Source organism: Nerophis lumbriciformis, linkage group LG33 (assembly GCF_033978685.3).
Source record: "Nerophis lumbriciformis linkage group LG33, RoL_Nlum_v2.1, whole genome shotgun sequence".
Lineage (NCBI taxonomy): Eukaryota > Metazoa > Chordata > Actinopteri > Syngnathiformes > Syngnathidae > Nerophis > Nerophis lumbriciformis.
Genome location: NC_084580.2, coordinates 22339052 through 22357652, shown reverse-complemented (window position 1 = coordinate 22357652; position 18601 = coordinate 22339052). Strand labels below are relative to the sequence as shown.

At 43.1% G+C, this 18601-nt stretch overlaps 2 protein-coding genes across 4 annotated transcripts in view; both read right to left on the bottom strand.

Annotated features, from left to right (window-relative positions):
• Positions 1 to 18601, bottom strand: part of LOC133575682 (major histocompatibility complex class I-related gene protein-like) — a gene marked incomplete at its 3' end in the record, with an annotated part of 187819 nt that overhangs the window by 103640 nt on the left and 65578 nt on the right. The gene's annotated exons all lie outside the window — the stretch shown is intronic.
• Positions 3582 to 18601, bottom strand: part of LOC140676605 (uncharacterized) — a 37430-nt gene continuing 22410 nt past the window's right edge. The window contains exons 1-3 of one of the 3 annotated variants that reach the window (XM_061928418.2): positions 14561 to 14606; positions 14199 to 14311; positions 3582 to 5040 (exon numbers count right to left, since the gene is read on the bottom strand). In XM_061928418.2, coding sequence (XP_061784402.1) covers positions 3661 to 4989 — 1329 coding nt within the window. In that variant the 5' untranslated portion in view covers positions 4990 to 5040; positions 14199 to 14311; positions 14561 to 14606 and the 3' untranslated portion in view covers positions 3582 to 3660. Of the gene's footprint in view, positions 5041 to 14198; positions 14312 to 14560; positions 14626 to 18601 lie in introns of those variants that run through there. The other 2 variants (XM_061928415.2, XM_061928414.2) reach the window with 2 other exon arrangements.

Genomic DNA, 18601 nt, shown 5'->3' with positions numbered 1-18601 from the left:
ACCGATGGGACGGGGACACAAGTGGAGGCTGATGTGTTTGAGGACCTGTTAAAAAAGGGCAACCTTAGGCCATGATAGACACTGATTGCTGTTGAAATAATCCTAACATGTTTTTGATTTATCTTTCAGTTGAACTTGGTATAGTACCAGAGTCGAGATATTCCAACCAGTGAACCATCCGACACAGCTTCATCATATTTGGCCTCGGATTTGCGTACCACAGAAAGGAACAACGGGGTGCAACAAAGGGACGCTTTACAGATAGCTCCCAAAAAGGTATGCCTTTAAAATTGTTCAAACGTATCGGTGAAAAAGTTTCCTCATTGCATCGGTTAAAATACAAACCCTGTTTCCATATGAGTTGGGAAATTGTGTTAGATGTAAATATAAACGGAATACAATGATTTGCAAATCCTTTTCAACACATATTCAATTGAATGCACTACAAAGACAACATATTTGATGTTCAAACTCATAAACTTTATTTTTTTTTTGCAAATAATAATTAACTTAGAATTTCATGGCTGCAACACGTGCCAAAGTAGTTGGCATGTGAAGCCGCAGCTGCATGCGTACTCACGGTACCGCGTCTTCGCATCCAACTCAAAGTCCTCCTGGTAAGAGTCTCTGTTGTCCCAGTTCTCCACGGGCCAATGGTAAAGCTTGACTGTCATCTTTCGGGAATGTAAACAATGAAACACCGGCTGTGTTTGTGTTGCTGCAGCCGGCCTCAATACACCACTTCCCACCTACAGCTTTCTTCTTTGCTGTCTCCATTGTTCATTGAACAAATTGCAAAAGATTCACCAACACAGATGTCCAGAATACTGTGGAATTTTGCGATGAAAACAGACGACTTAATAGCTGGCCACTATGCTGTCCCGAAATGTCCTCTACAATCCGTGACGTCACGCGCAGGCGTCATCATACCGAGACGTTTTCAGCAGGATATTTCGCGCAAAATTTAAAATTGCACTTTAGTAAGCTAACCCGGCCGTATTGGCATGTGTTGCAATGTTAAGATTTCATCATTGATATATAAACTATCAGACTGTGTGGTCGGTAGTAGTGGCTTTCAGTAGGCCTTTAACCAGTTATTCAATTAAATTATTGCTCAATATTCTGCCATCTTATAGTTTCCTCTTTTCTTTTAGGCTGGGACAGTGACTTCCAAAGCATTCTACTTTTGGTTCACATACTTCCGCCTACTTCCAAAGGTCATAAGAAGAGAGCAAAAATTGGCTCCTCTGAGGCTGTAAACCATCTTGTAAGATATCTGCAGGTAATATGATAAGCAGTGTTCCAATGCAATGGATGAAAATATTATAGCATACCTGCCAACTTTTGAAATCAGAAAAACCTAGTAGCCAGGGTCCAGGGGCCGCAGGCCCCGTTAGGTCCAGGACAAAGTTTTGGTGGGGGGTTCAAGTTTCGCCCCCCGACGCAAAATGATTATCAGCATTCAGACAGGTTAAAATGTTGCTAAAACCATCACTTTTCTATCAGTCACAGTGACTTTTCAAAACAAAAATATTACAGCAAAAATCATATGGGTTGATTGACATGTTTATTCTGTAAGCTAACTTCAATAGTTTGAAATTATTTTGTTTTGAACATGTTATCGTTATCACAAATAAAAAGATATACTGTACACAGAAATTATTTTTGATTTGATTTATTGTTTATGTCATAAAAGATTTACTTAAAATGTTATGTTTTGTGAGTTTTTTTATGCTACGAACTGTACTTACCGGCGATGTAAACCGAAGGAGACATTTCCGTAATGAAAGCTGCAACACCCTTTTTAGATCCCATCATCACTGCAGCATTATCGGCAGCAAAGCAAACCAAATTCTGCCAAGGAATTTCGTTTGAGTCTATTTCTTCCGCGAGTATTTTGTAAATGTTTTCGCCTGTGGAAGCCGTATTGCATTCCCTCAAAGACAGAAGTACTGACAATACTTTTCCAATGTCGTCATCGAAATATCGAACACAAATGGGGTACAGTTTTACATCGTCATAATCGGTGCTGCCGTCAGTCGACATGCTAAATGGTTCCGTCTTCATGACATCGGCGATACTTTTTGAGGATTCTGTTCCAAGACACTGAATAATGTTTGATGTTTTGGTTCGACCACATCCATATTTTTTGGCGATTTTCGAGTCGGGAAACATTTTCCGAAATAACTATCCCATGTGATCAGCCAGTGCGATTGGAAGACCATGCTCAATTATTGCCTCCGTAAATAAAACTTCGGCATTCATCACATCCAAAGAATCTGTTTGGGCGACGAAAAACGTTGAAAGTTTTCCACTTGTATCGCTAGCAACGGCATTAGACGTGTGTTTTTTTGTCCCAACGTGGTCTTTTACATCGCTAATTCCTCCGTGTCCGATCGAAAAATCTTGTCTGCACAAGGTGCAATTCGCGTAGTTTTCACCCTTTTTGGAACGGATAATTATTCCCGGATAGGCTTTTGAATATTCTTCACGGAATGACTGCAGTTTAGTTTTCTTCTCGGTTTAAGACTCGTTTGCGATTTTTCTCCGGCTGATTCCATGATCGTTCGCTCGTTTGGAAACAATGGCAACTGGTGCCTCGTGCTTGGCAGCGGTGCTATAAATAGACTCGCGCATGGCATTCGGAATGGCTCGATAGGAAGTTACGGGAAGCAGTGTCGATTGTCATTGTTGTTACGCGATTTCGTGAATAAAACTTTTAAAAAATGTTTTTTTTTAATTAATGAAAAACCGTATTTTTTATCACTGCAACCGTAACCCGGAATAGGTTGATGAAAACCGTACTAATTACGGGAAAACCGGAGTAGTTGGCAGGTATGTAATACCCATACATCGTAAACGCCATATGTGAAAGTGTGCCGTTTGCTCTCTGAATAAGTCTGTCAAGACTTGGACTGTGGCGTGATTTGTTCTCCCTTGGTGCAAATGATTTGGACCATACGTGGCGTGAAGGGGAGTACATGATTTAATTTCATGTTATCAAAAAAAAGAACAAACAAAAGGCGCGCACAAGGGCGGAAGTACAAAACTTGACTATAAACAAAAAAACTTGCACAACGGCAGAAACTATGAACAATGAAACAAAAACACTAACTGTGGCATTAATAAACAAAAACTTACTTGGCATGGACTATGAAGAAAGCAGCGTGAACTGAGCATGAAGTAGAGGGTGTCAGGGGTATGATGTCGCCAGGGAGACTTCCTGGCATCAAATCGGTTTAAATAATAGTGGCATGATTAAAGACAGGTGCGTGAGTCGTGAGGGCAGGTGAAATGCTTTTGAATATTCTTCACGGAATGGCAGCAGTTTGCTTTTCGGTTTAAGACTCGTTTGCGATTTTTCTCCGGCTGATTCCATGATCGTTCGCTCGTTTGGAAACAATGGCAACTGGTGCCTCGTGCTTGGCAGCAGTGCTATAAATAGCCTCGCGCATGGCATTCGGAATGGCTCGATAGGAAGTTACGGGAAGCAGTGTCGATTGTCATTGTTGATACGCGATTTCGTGAATAAAACATTAAAAAATGTTGTTTTTTTTTAATTAATGAAAAACCGTATTTTTTATCACTGCAACCGTAACCCGGAATAGGTTGATGAAAACCGTACTAATTACAGGAAAACCGGAGTAGTTGGCAGGTATGTTATAGCCCTATTGTATGACCCGGACTCAACAGATTTTCTCCAGCGTGTATTCTCATGTGTTGTTTGTAATTTCGACTTCGTGCAAAACTTGATTCACACACAGAACAGGAAAAAGGTTTTTCTCCAGTGTGTGTTCTTGTGTGCTCTTTCATATTTTCCTTCCTTGTAAAAGATAAGCCACAGATTGAACAAGAAAAAGGTTTTTCTCCCGTGTGTGATCTCATGTGGGTTTTCAAATGTTCACCTCGGACAAAACTTGTATTACACACAGAACACTTAAAAAGGTTTCCCCCAGTGTGTCTTTTCAGGTGTTTTTTCAAATCTTGACTTCGTGCATACCTTGAATCACACACAGAACATGAAAAAGGTTTTTCTCCGGTGTGTGTTCTTGTGTGCTCTTTCAAACTGACCTTCCTTGTAAAAGATAAGCCACAGATTAAACAGGAAAAAGGTTTTTCTCCCGTGTGTATTTTCATGTGTCTTTTTAAGTTGTCCTTGTGTACAAAACCTGTTCCACACACTGAACAGGAAAAAGGTTTAACTCCAGTGTGTGTTCTCATGTGTTTTTTCAAACTTGCACTCTGCGTAAAAAATACACCACACACTGAACAACAAAAAGGTTTTTCTCCAGTGTGTGTTCTCATGTGGGTTTTCAAATCTTCACCTCGGACAAAACTTGAATTACACACAGAACACTTAAAAAGGTTTCCCCCAGTGTGTCTTTTCATGTGTAATTTCAAACATTGACTTCGGGCATACCTTGAATCACACACAGAACACGAAAAAGGTTTTTCTCCCTTGTGTGTTCTTGTGTGATCTTTCATATTTTCCTTCCTTGTGAAAGATAAGCCACAGATTGAACAAGAAAAAGGTTTCTCTCCGGTGTGTATTCTCGTGTGTCTTTTCAGATGACTATGGTATTTGAAGGTTTTGTCACAGTGAGAACATTTGAAGTGAGTGTTGTCAGTGTGACATGTCTTATCATCTTTAGAGTCTTCATCATCAGTGTCAGGAGAGTGTGACGTTGTGTCCTCACTATCTGATAGTGGAGCTAAGAGCTTGTCTGCTTGTGATCCTCCACAGTGGTCTCCATCAGCTTCTGTTGTCATGTGTTGTGTTGAGCTGCTGCTCTTCTCCTCACTTTCACCTTTGACCTCATCATCTTCACTCTTCACAGGGACACCAGTCACTGGGAACTCCACCAGTCCTTCAATATGCTCGCCCTCCTGACTGATGCTGTGTTCCTCCTCTTCCTCTTTAAAGCGGGGGTTCAATGGGTCCTTGTCTTTCTCTTTAAAGGAAGAGGGCTGTGGCTCCTCCTGCTGCATCCTAAAGCTCCCCTTCTTTTGCTCAGGGATAAAAAGTTTCTTCACAGACGTCTGTAGGACACAAGAAGACAAACACATTCTTTAAAAACGTCCAAGTTTGCTCAGTCACACGAGGCATTCAGTAAGTTTACTAATAATGCGCCACACTGTGAACCAAAACCAAACAAGAATGACAAACACATTTTGGGAGAACATCTGCACCTTAACACAACATAAACACAACAGAACAAATACCCAGAATCCCATGCAGCCCTGACTTTTCCGGGCTACATTGTACACCCCTGCTACCACCAAACCCCGCCCCCACCCCAACCCTGCTCCCCCACACATCAACCCCCCCCCCCCTCCCCCTCCGTGCGTCGGTTGAGGTGGGCAGTAGAGATGCGCGGTTTGCGGACACAACCGCCCGATCCGCGGATTATCCGCGGATCGGGCGGTTGAAAGAAAAAAAAATTAGATTTTATCCGCGGGTCGGGTCGGGCGGTTGAAATAAAAAAAAATTAGATTTTAAATAGATTCAGGCGGGTGGCAGTTAAATTAATTCGGAAATATATATACATAGTTAAATGTTGCTACCCACATACGAAAAACGACCAGGCACCTGCAGCATATGCCACAACAGAAAAAGAAAAAAAAAAGAGATGGACACTTTTACGGAGCGGAGAAGGGACGCCTCGCCGGGGTCCGGGACCGAGGCCCCTTCCCCCGAGAGGGCCCCACCGGGAGCCGTAGCTGAGGTGATCCGCGAGAAGGGCCCGACGCACGTCCAGGGTCACCACCGCGCCCACCGCACGACACCCCGCCTCGTCCGCCTTCGCCGCGGCCGGCGTCACGCGCAGCAGGTAAGCAGCTTACCTGCCCGCCACCCCCGTGGCCGGGGGATCGTAACAGGGGTCACTACGCGCGCTCCGCCCGCGCAGCTTACCTGCCCGCCACCCCCGTTGCCGGGGGCGCGTAACAGGGGTCACTCCGCGCGCAGTGCGCTCACGAAAGGGGTGGGGCAAGCAGAACTGGCGCTGCGGGATGAACCGAACACCGGGTTAAGGCGCCCGATGCCAACGCTCATCAGACCCCAGAAAAGGTGTTGGTTGATATAGACAGCAGCTAGGACGGTGGCCATGGAAGTCGGAACCCGCTAAGGAGTGTGTAACAACCCACCTGCCGAATCAACTAGCCCTGAAAATGGATGGTGCTGGAGCGTCGGGCCCATACCCGGCCGTCGCCGGCAGCGAGAGCCGCTAGGGCTAGGCCGCGACGAGTAGGATGGGCGCCGCGGTGCGCGCTGAAGCCTCGGGCGCGAGCCCGGGTGGAGCCGCCTCGGGCATCGCACCTCCACGCGCTTGCACGTGCGCTCAGCGCGGCTCCCAGATGATTGCTGCATTGGATCAGTCGCCTTTCTTTAACAGGCAAAAGCTTTATAACCTCACTAATGCCTTGCATCGTCTATATTAGATATATAACAACGGGCGGGTGCGGTGTTGATTAAATATTAATTCGGGTGGATGCGGATGGTTGACGACTTTTGTCATGCGGTTGCGGATGAAATAATTGCCTATCCGCGCATCTCTAGTGGGCAGGGTTTGGTAGCGGGGGTGTATAATGTAGCCCGGAAGAGTCAGGGCTGCATGGGATTCTGGGTATTTGTTCTGTTGTGTTTATGTTGTGTTACGGTGCAGATGTTCTCCCGAAATGTGTTTGTCATTCTTGTTTGGTGTGGGTTCACAGTGTGGCGCATTATTAGTAAGAGTGTTAACGTTTTTTATACCGCCACCGTCAGTGTAACCTGTGTGGTTGTTGACCAAGTATGCCTTGCTGTCACTTAAGTGAGCAAGTAGAAGCCCCTTACATAGTGTGGCTGGGCCGGTACGCTGGTTATAGTGACCGCTAAATGCTGTACCATTACGGCACGTTCGAGAGAATAATTGCCCTGGAATTCGCAGTCTGCCGGAAAAATCGGGAGGGTTGGCAAGTGCCCAAGACATGGGTAACTTACACATCTGTGAAGGCGCCATTGATGCTGAAAGGTACATACAGGTTTTGGAGCAACATATGTTGCCATCCAAGCAACGTTACCATGGACGCCCCTGCTTATTTCATCAAGACAATGCCAAGCCACGTGTTACATCAACGTGGCTTCTTAGTAAAAGAGTGCGGGTACTAGACTGGCCTGCCTGTAGTCCAGACCTGTCTCCCGTTGAAAATGTGTGGCGCATTATGAAGCCTAAAATAGCACAACGGAGACCCCCGGACTGTTGAACAACTTAAGATGTACATCAAGCAAGAATGGGAAAGAATTCCACCTGAGAAGCTTCAAAAATGTGTCTCCTCAGTTCCCAAACGTTTACTGAGTGTTGTTAAAAGGAAAGGCCATGTAACACAGTGGTGAACATGCCCTTTCCCAACTACTTTGGCATGTGTTGCAGCCATGAAAGTCTAAGTTAATTATTTGCAAAAAAAATTAAAGTTTATGAGTTTGAACATCAAATATGTTGTCTTTGTAGTGCATTCAATTGAATATGGGTTGAAAAGGATTTGCAAATCATTGTATTCCGTTTATATCTACATCTAACACAATTTCCCAACTCATATGGAAACGGGGTTTGTAGTTTAAGACCTGCTCTATAGGGTTTCCATTTGATGTTACAATATTTGGAATATTTTCCAGTAGCAGCCTTGAATGAGAGAAAACCATTACCTTGCTTTTATCTGTATTTAAAACCAATGTAAGATCAAATAAGCGAGCCTGGATGACATTGTATTGGTCATTTCTTCTGTTATTTTATTTAAAGGGGAACATTATCACCAGACCTATGTAAGCGTCAATATATACCTTGATGTTGCAGAAAAAAGACCATATATTTTTTTAACCGATTTCCGAACTCTAAATGGGTGAATTTTGGCGAATTAAACACCTTTCTATTATTCGCTTTCGGAGCGATGACGTCACAACGTGAGGTCGCATCGGGAAGCAATCCGCCATTTTCTCAAACACAGAGTCAAATCAGCTCTGTTATTTTCCGTTTTTTCGACTGTTTTCCGTACCTTGGAGACATCATGCCTCGTCGGTGTGTTGTCGGAGGGTGTAACAACACGAACAGGGACGGATTCAAGTTGCACCAGTGGCCCAAAGATGCCAAAGTGGCAAGAAATTGGACGTTTGTTCCGCACACTTTACCGACGAAAGCTATGCTACGACAGAGATGGCAAGAATGTGTGGATATCCTGCGACACTCAAAGCAGATGCATTTCCAACGATAAAGTCAAAGAAATCTGCCGCCAGACCCCCATTGAATCTGCCGGAGTGTGTGAGCTATTCAGGGACAAAGGACCTCGGTAGCACGGCAAGCAATGGCGGCAGTTTGTTCCCGCAGACGAGCGAGCTAAACCCCCTGGATGTCTTGGCTCACACCGTCCCGAAGATGATCAAGAGAAGAATATCGACCCTAGCTTCCCTGGCCTGCTGACATGAGGGTATGTCTACAGAATATATTAATTGATGAAAATTGGGCTGTCTGCACTCTCAAAGTGCATGTTGTTGCCAAATGTATTTCATATGCTGTAAACCTAGTTCATAGTTGTTAGTTTCCTTTAATGCCAAACAAACACATACCAATCGTTGGTTAGAAGGCGATCGCCGAATTCGTCCTCGCTTTCTCCCGTGTCGCTGGCTGTCGTGTCGTTTTCCTCGGTTTCGCTTGCATACGGTTCAAACCGATATGGCTCAATAGCTTCAGTTTCTTCTTCAATTACGTTTTCGCTACCTGCCTCCACACTACAACCATCCGTTTCAATACATGCGTAATCTGTTGAATCGCTTAAGCCGCTGAAATCCGAGTCTGAATCCGAGCTAATGTCGCTATAGCTTGCTGTTTTATGCGCCATGTTTGTTTGTGTTGGCATCACTATGTGACGTCACAGGAAAATGGACGGGTGTATATAACGATGGTTCAAATCAGGCACTTTGAAGCTTTTTTTAGGGATATTGCGTGATGGGTAAAATTTTGAAAAAAACTTCGAAAACTATAATAAGCCACTGGGAACTGATTTTTAATGGTTTTAACAATTCTGAAATTGTGATCATGTTCCCCTTTAAAGCAATCGATGTTGAAATTTTAGCTCTAAATCGTATTGGTTTTCTGCTAGTATTCCACTTTTGTTTATGAATTTGTCTCACCTGTTTTAGAATAATTTTCAATGATTTTAGGAAATTGAGGAAGTAAAGAACCAGTTTGTAAATTGGTGTTTGTCTCTAGTCTTATAAATCAGTACAACTTTTGCTATTGTCATGTTGTTAAGGAATGTGCCTGTTAGAAAGGACAGATAGCTTATATACGTTAGAGCTTCTGAGATTTCTTCAATGACTTTTTTTTTTGTTTCCACATCTATTCTGTGACAGTCAGTTGAGGTCTTGGATGTGTACTTCCTTACAATTAAAATGTCACCTTATTTATTTTCCTCTGATGTTTCTTGTCCTTTACTGAGAGCTCCCCTGGCTTCTTTATATGTTTCACTGTCAATCAAATTAATCATGATGTCAGAAATATGTCATATTAGCCACGCCCCCACCGCCACATATATACAGTGGCAATCTGGAAGAAACCCTGTAGTATCAATAAATATTCTCAATTTGAATGTTTGTTCATCTCTAGTTTGAAGGACAGTTTACATATCTGCCAATTTAAACGGGCAAGGCACTTTTTTTTCGATAATCCACTATTTTTATGTAAGCCAAGAACACATGTTTTTTCTTTTTTATGCATTCTAAATCATAAATAAACTTTAGTTGGGTTAGAATTAAAGATGTCCGTAATTGCGTTAAAATGTAATATCGGAAATTATCGGTACCGTTTTTTTTTTTATTGGTATCGGTTTTTTTGCGTGGACATCGGGGGCGGTACCTCTGGATTGGCAGACCGGGGTGGTGGTTCCTCTCTTTAAGAAGGGGAACCGGAGGGTGTGTTCCAACTATCGTGGGATCACACTCCTCAGCCTTCCCGGTAAGGTCTATTCAGGTGTACTGGAGAGGAGGCTACGCCGGATAGTCGAACCTCGGATTCAGGAGGAACAGTGTGGTTTTCGTCCTGGTCGTGGAACTGTGGACCAGCTCCATACTCTCGGCAGGGTCCTTGAGGGTGCATGGGAGTTTGCCCAACCAGTCTACATGTGTTTTGTGGACTTGGAGAAGGCATTCGACCGTGTCCCTCGGGAAGTCCTGTGGGGAGTGCTCAGAGAGTATGGGGTATCGGACTGTCTGATTTTGGCGGTCCGCTCCCTGTATGATCAGTGTCAGAGCTTGGTCCGCATTGCCGGCAGTAAGTCGGACACGTTTCCGGTGAGGGTTGGACTCCGCCAAGGCTGCCCTTTGTCACCGATTCTGTTCATAACTTTTATGGACAGAATTTCTAGGCGCAGTCAAGGCGTTGAGGGGATCCGGTTTGGTGGCTGCAGGATTAGGTCTCTGCTTTTTGCAGATGATGTGGTCCTGATGGCTTCATCTGGCCAGGATCTTCAGCTCTCGCTGGATCGGTTCGCAGCCGAGTGTGAAGCGACTGGGATGAGAATCAGCACCTCCAAGTCCGAGTCCATGGTTCTCGCCCGGAAAAGGGTGGAGTGCCATCTCCGGGTTGGGGAGGAGACCCTGCCCCAAGTGGAGGAGTTCAAGTACCTCGGAGTCGTGTTCACGAGTGAGGGAAGAGTGGATCGTGAGATCGACAGGCGGATCGGTGCGGCGTCTTCAGTAATGCGGACGCTGTATCGATCCGTTGTGGTGAAGAAGGAGCTGAGCCAGAAGGCAAAGCTCTCAATTTACCGGTCAATCTACGTTCCCATTCTCACCTATGGTCATGAGCTTTGGGTTATGACCGAAAGGACAAGATCACGGGTACAAGCGGCCAAAATGAGTTTCCTCCGCCGGGTGGCAGGGCTCTCCCTTAGAGATAGGGTGAGAAGCTTTGTCATCCGCGGGGAGCTCAAAGTAAAGCCGCTGCTCCTCCACATCGAGAGGAGCCAGATGAGGTGGTTCGGGCATCTGGTCAGGATGCCACCCGATCGCCTCCCTCGGGAGGTGTTTAGGGCACGTCCGACCGGTAGGAGGCCACGGGGAAGACCCAGGACACGTTGGGAAGACTATGTCTCCCGGCTGGCCTGGGAACGCCTCGGGATCCCCCGGGAAGAGCTGGACAAAGTGGCTGGGGAAAGGGAAGTCTGGGCTTCCCTGCTTAGACTGCTGCCCCCGCGACCCGACCTCGGATAAGTGGAAGAAGATGGATGGATGGATGGATGTTTTTTTTATTTTTATTAAATCAACATAAAAAACACAAGATACACTTACAATTAGTGCACCAGCCCAAAAAACCTCCCTCCCCCATTTACACTCATTCACACAAAAGGGTTGTTTCTTTCTGTTATTAATATTGTGGTTCCTACATTATATATCAATATATTACAATACAGTCTGCAAGGGATACAGTCCGTAAGCACACGTGATTGTGTGTGCTGCTGCTCCACTAATAGTACTAACCTTTAACACTTAATTTTACTCATTTTTATTAGTTACTAGTTTCTATGTACCGTATTTTTCCGACTATAAGTCGCAGGTTTTTTTTCATAGTTTGGCGGGGCTCCAGTGCGACTTATATATGTTTTTTTCCTTCTTTATTATGCATTTTTGGCAGGTGCGACTTATACTCAGAAAAATACGGTAGTTTTCAGCATCATCCAATCAAACCAGTGACTTATTATTATTTTTGCGCAAACTTCAAGCGATAATATATTTCCACTGTATTTTTTCAGCAGGTGCGACTTATACTCCGAAAAATACGGTAACTGTTTTTATATTGTTTTACTTTCTTTTTTATTCAAGAAAATGTTTTTAATTTATTTATATTATTTTATTTTTTATTTTTAAAGTACCTTATCTTCACCATACCTGGTTGTCCAAATTAGGCATAATAATGTGTTAATTCCACGACTGTATATATTGGTTGATATCGGTATCGGTTGATATCGGTACCGGTAATTAAAGAGTTGGACAATATCGGAATATCGGATATCGGCAAAAAGCCATAATCGGACATCCCTAGTTAGAATCAATTAAAAAAAGAAATAACTTGTGTGCTTGCCTTACAAAGGGATAGTGAATGATTACAACACTTTAAAAAGTGCAATTCCCTTCAAGGCCTACTGAAAGCCACTACTACCGACCACACAGTCTGATAGTTTATATATCAATGATGAAATCTTAACATTGCAACACATGCCAATACGGCCGGGTTAGCTTACTAAAGTGCAATTTTAAATTTTGCGCAAAATATCCTGCTGAAAACGTCTCAATATGATGACGTCAGCGCGTGACGTCACGGATTGTAGAGGACATTTTGGGACAGCGTGGTGGCCAGCTATTAAGTCGTCTGTTTTCATCGCAAAATTCCACAGTATCCTGGACATCTGTGTTGGTGAATCTTTTGCAATTTGTTCAATGAACAATGGAGACAGCAAAGAAGAAAGCTGTAGGTGGGAAGCGGTGTATTGCGGCAGGTGTTGTGCCGGATAACGCACCCCCGCCGTAGAATGCACCCCCTGACTGTTGTGCCGGATAACACAGCCGGTGTTTCATTGTTTACATTCCCCGGAAGATGACAGTCAAGCTTTACCATTGGCCTGTGGAGAACTGGGACAACAGAGACTCTTAGCAGGAGGACTTTGAGTTGGATGCGCAGACGCGGTACCGTGAGTACGCATGCAGCTGCGGCTTCCAAACATTTGATCGCTTGCCCGTACGTGCGTGCCGCTATGTGCATGTCACGTACGTCACTTTGGGGACGTTGGGGAAATATATGTGCTGTATGAACTTTGGGGAGGTGAACGGTACTTTGGGCTGTGGGATTGAGTGTGTTGTGCGGGTGTTTGAGTTGTATTGGCGGGTTATATGGACGGGAGGGGGGAGGTGTTTGTTATCCATCCATTTTCTACCGCTTATTCCCTTCGGGGTCGCGGGGGGTGCTGGAGCCTATCTCAGCTACAATCGGGCGGAAGGCGGTGTACACCCTGGACAAGTCGCCACCTCATCGCAGGGCCAACACAGACAGACAATATTCACACTCACATCCACACACTAGGGTCAATTTAGTGTTGCCAATCAACCTATCCCCAAGTGCATGTCTTTGGAGGTGGGAGGAAGCCGGAGTACCCGGAGGGAACCCACGCAGTCACGGGGAGAACATGCAAACTCCACACAGAAAGATCCCGAGGCCGGGATTGAACTCACGACTACTCAGGACCTTCGTATTGTGAGGCAGACGCACTAACCCCTCTGCCACCGTTTGTTATGCGGGATTAATTTGTGGCGTATTAAATATAAGCCTGGTTGTGTTGTGGCTAATAGAGTATATATATGTCTTGTGTTTATTTACTGTTTTAGTCATTCCCAGCTGAATATCAGGTCCCACCCGCCTCTCACAGCATCTTCCCTATCTGAATCGCTCCCACTGCCCTCTAGTCCTTCACTCTCACTTTCCTCATCCACAAATCTTTCATCCTCGCTCAAATTAATGGGGAAATCGTGGCTTTCTCGGTCCGAATCGCTCTCGCTGCTGGTGGCCATGATTGTAAACAATGTGCAGATGTGAGGAGCTCCACAACCTGTGACGTCACGCTACTCGTCTGCTACTTCCGGTACAGGCAAGGCTTTTTTATCAGCGACCAAAAGTTGCGAACTCTATCGTCGATGTTCTCTACTAAATCCTTTCAGCAAAAATATGGCAATATCGCGAAATGATCAAGTATGACACATAGAATGGACCTGTTATCCCCGTTTAAATAAGAAAATCGCATTTCAGTAGGCCTTTAATATTAGAAAATAGAACAAACATATATCATGTAACAAGAACATGAATGTGATGTGATTAAATCATCTTAATACTGCACTGACGTCATGATTGTGTTCGGGAAGTTATCCCAGGTCATTTTGTCCAATTGACTATCTGTATAAAGTGATGATCCTAAAATTAAAGTTGAACAATTTATTCTACAGATGGACTGGGATATGTAACTCATTTTTACAGGCAGTTACATTCGACAGTTGCAAATACCAGACGTACATGAATCATCTTCACAAGACAACCCAACTTCTTATACACAAGATATTGAAGAAAAGTGTTACTAATGAAATATAAAGTTAGTAAAGATGTGAGAGTAAGAAGTCAACAAACCTGTTCTGTGCAACACAACTTGATGTTTCTTGAAAACAGCGTCCAGTAGTTGATGTTGTCGCTCCTTCTCCTCTTTTGTTGGACAAAGTTCCTCCTCGTACTTTGCTATCGTTCTTTCGCACATTTTCCCACAATCACAACACTTTACACTCACATTTGATCTCTACTTAGCGATGTGTTGATAACGTCCGCGTCTCTTTGTTAGCAGCTAACAAGCTAAGCTAACTAGCGAGCACAAGAAGAGTCAAAGCTCACTCAGACTATCCAGATAACAATTAATAACAATGTTTAATCTATTAAACGATATATATATGTGTATATGTACGCAAAGATAAAAACAAATACAGAACGATAATGCTTACGTTTAGGCCTTCTCCGTCAAACGCCATCTTGCTTTTCCGACCGGTCAGTTCACGCATGCGCGAAGTCCACGTCTTCTTCTTTTAATTTTCTGGCGGGTTGCAGCCGCAACTTAGAAGGTGCACACTGCCACCTACTGTACCGGAGTATGTAGAATGGGCTCGTTGTGTATTAAAGTTAAAGTACCACACAACACTAGGCCATACTTGCCAACACTCCCGAATTTTCCGGGAGACTCCCGAAATTCAGCGCCTCTCCCGAAAACCTCCCGGGACAAATATTCTCCCGAAAATCTCCCGATTTTCAGCCTTAGCTGGAGGCCACGCCCCCTCCAGCTCCATGCTGACCTGAGTGAGGACAGCCTTTTTTTTCATGACGGGAGGACAACAGGGTGACAAGAACTAAATCATCCAGACTAGAGATTAATTGTATTATTATGTTTATCTTACCTAAAAATAAATATATTTATTAATTTAAAAAATTAAAAAATAAATAAATATTTACTATATTTTGCTAAAAACATCAAAATTAATTGTATTTTTCTTTGTATTTTTTCCTGACTCCTTATTACATCCAGCCATAGAATTATACATTAAAATAAACATATTTGAAATAATTGATTTTGAATTATCATAATAATTCATTTAAAATGACCATATTTAATTATTAAAATAATTGCTTGTTTATCAACAACTTTAGCATTTTATTCATTACATTTTGAAGCTCTCAGAAGCCAAGTTATGTTATATTCCTTAATATGTATTTATGCAAGTTTGAAGTATCAATTATCTAAACACAGTTTTGTTTGCATAATTTCAGGATGTAGATATCTATATATATATATATATATGTATATATATATATATATATATATATATATATATATATATATATATATATATATATATATATATATATATGAAATACTTGACTTGGTGAATTCTAGCTGTCAATATACACCTCCCCTCTTAACCACGCCCCCGCCCCCAACCACGCCCCGCCCCACCCCCCGACCACGCCCCCACCTCCGGAAATCGGAGGTCTCAAGGTTGGCAAGTATGCCTAGTGCATACTTGCCAACCTTGAGACCTCCCATTTCGGGAGGTGGGGGGTGGGGGTGGGGGCGTGGTCGGGAGGGTGGGACTGGGGCGTGGTTGTGGGCGGGGGCGTGGTTAAGAGGGGAGGTGTATATTGACAGCTAGAATTCACCAAGTCAAGTATTTCATATATATATATATATATATATATATATACATACATATATATATATATATATATATATATATATATATACATCTACATCTACATATATACATCTACTTCTACATCAAAATATGTTTAGATAATTGATACTTCAAACTTGCATAAATAAATCTTAAGGAATATAACATAACTTGGCTTCTGAGAGCTTCAAAATGTAATGAATAAAATGCTAAAGTTGTTGATAAACAAGCAATTATTTTAATAATTAAATATGGTCATTTTAAATGAATTATTATGATCATTTAAAATTAATTATTTCATATATGTTTATTTTAATGTATAATTCCATGGCTGGATAAAAAAATACAAAATAAAAATACAATTAATTTTGATGTTTTTAGCAAAATATAGTAAAAATGTATTTAGGTTTTTTTAAATAAATAAATTAATATATTTATTTGTAGGTAAGATAAACATAATAATACAATTTATCTCTAGACTGGATGATTTAGTTCTTGTCACCCTGTTGTCCTCCCGTCATAAAAAAAAAAAAGGCTGTCCTCACTCAGGTCCGCATGGAGCTGGAGGGGGCGTGGCCTCCAGCTCCGGCTGAAAATCGGGAGATTTTCGGGAGAATATTTGTCCCGGGAGGTTTTCGGGAGAGGCGCTGAATTTCGGGAGTCTCCCGGAAAATTCGGGAGGGTTGGCAAGTATGACACTAGGTGTGGCGAAATCATTCTCTGCATTTGACTGGTGCCAAGTTGTATCGACACTCGTCGCTCCCTTGGATCCACCAGCCAAATTTGGGTAGATATTAGCTCTAAAAAGGGTATTTCAACAAGTAAACAGTACAGTAGGTACTTGATGTTGATATGCTCATAAGCAGGGGCGCCGCTAGGGATTTTGGGCCCCATGAAAATAAACTTTACAGGGCCCCCAACACAGTGTCATTATTTTTTATGTATTATAATTTCATCATCATTAGGGGCCTCTCTGGGCCCCCCTCCATCATGGGCCCCTAGAATCCGTCTCCTTTACCCCCCCTTTTCGGCGCCCCTGCTCATAAGGGTATTCTAGTAAAATAGGCGTGTGTAAATATGCGATGTGTAAATAACAAAATATTACGTCGAATCACTTTTTGTCAGGCAATATTACATTTAATGACAATTTTACATAAATGAATACATCCAAACACGTTGTGCAGGAAGAAATAACAGTTACAATTGTGTGTATCTTCCAAACAAGAAAGAGGTTTATCACATCAACATGGGACTAACAGTCCTTTAAATCTCATTAATCCCACCGAAGAGGCAAACAGTCCTTTTCCGGGCACGATGAAGTCTTAAATAATGTCAAACACGTAGCGATACAATAACCACGGAGATACAGTGTTTGTCTTACACCGAGTAAATGTAGGTTCAGCGAGCGCTGTGCGCTCCCGCGAAGGAAATCAATTTTTGGCAGGCATTCATATTTTGCCACGACACACATGGGGGAAAGTCCTAGTTGGAAATACCGACAAATTAACTCCCAAACTGCCATTTTCACACACACCCCAAACCGATGCTCCCAGAGATGAGTGCCATGTACACAACTCGCTGCCTAAAGCGAGTACACAACATCCTGAAGGACATATACCACCCAGCACATGGCCTCTTCAACCTGCTACCCTCTGGAAGGAGGTATAGATGGATTCAGCCTGCCCCGGACCATCTTATTACCTCACTCTTCACCACCTCAATAATTGTGCTCTGGACATTGCATTGCTGCAACATCAACGTAACACCCATCAGACATCTGACTGTTCCCACCCCATACGTTTTTGCAAATGTATTAGAAATTTTTAAAAAAAAAACGCAGGAGAAGTCACATAGCAATACTCCAACACTTGTGGGTTTTTAAAAATATTTTAGCCTTTTGACAACTTTTGTCCATTTTTCCAGCTCAATAAGAGCGCCAAAAAGACAACAGACCAGTGTGGAAAAAAGGAACAAATCGTTGTGAAGTTAAAAAAGACTATTTGCGAAAAGTAAATAATGGCGTTCACAAGCATGACCACAGCACAGCTCAGTAAGTAACCACATCAAGTTTTAATTGTGATGAGACCGGCGCAGATGCCAGAACAGACTTATATCACAGTGGCAAAAAGGACACAATCTCTCCTCTCATTCCAGCACAGCTCTTTGCTCTTCCAACACACAAAACACACAGACACAGTCCTTCTCCCGCTGTCTGCTGCTTCTCGTCAGCTTCCCTGCCATTGTTAATGTAAAGTGGATTTTAACATTAATCGAGCAATATGTTTGTTAAATTTAAGGATTTTGTGATTCGGTTTGTGAGAGGGCACCATAGTGATTGTTGTGTGCGGGTGTTGGCAGAGCAGCGCACACTGCAGCTTGTTGTTGTTGTTTTGACTTTTTTACTATGAAGCCACGTTGATGTAACATGTGGCTTGGCATTGTCCTGCTGAAATAAGCAGGGGCGTCCATGAAAATGACATTGCTTGGATGGCAACATATGTTGCTCCACAACCTGTATGTACCTTTCAGCCTTAATGGCGCCTTCACAGATGTGTAAGTTACCCATGTCTTGGGCACTAATACACCCCCATACCATCACACATGCTGGCTTTTCAACTTTGCGCCTAAAACAATCCGGATGGTTCTTTTCCTCTTTGGTCCGGAGGACACGACGTCCACAGTTTCCAAAAACTATTTGAAATGTGGACTCGTCAGACCACAGAACACTTTTCCACTTTGCATCAGTCCATCTTAGAAGAGCTCGGGCCCTGCAAAGCCGGCGGCGTTTCTGGGTGTTGTTGATAAATGACTTTGCATGTA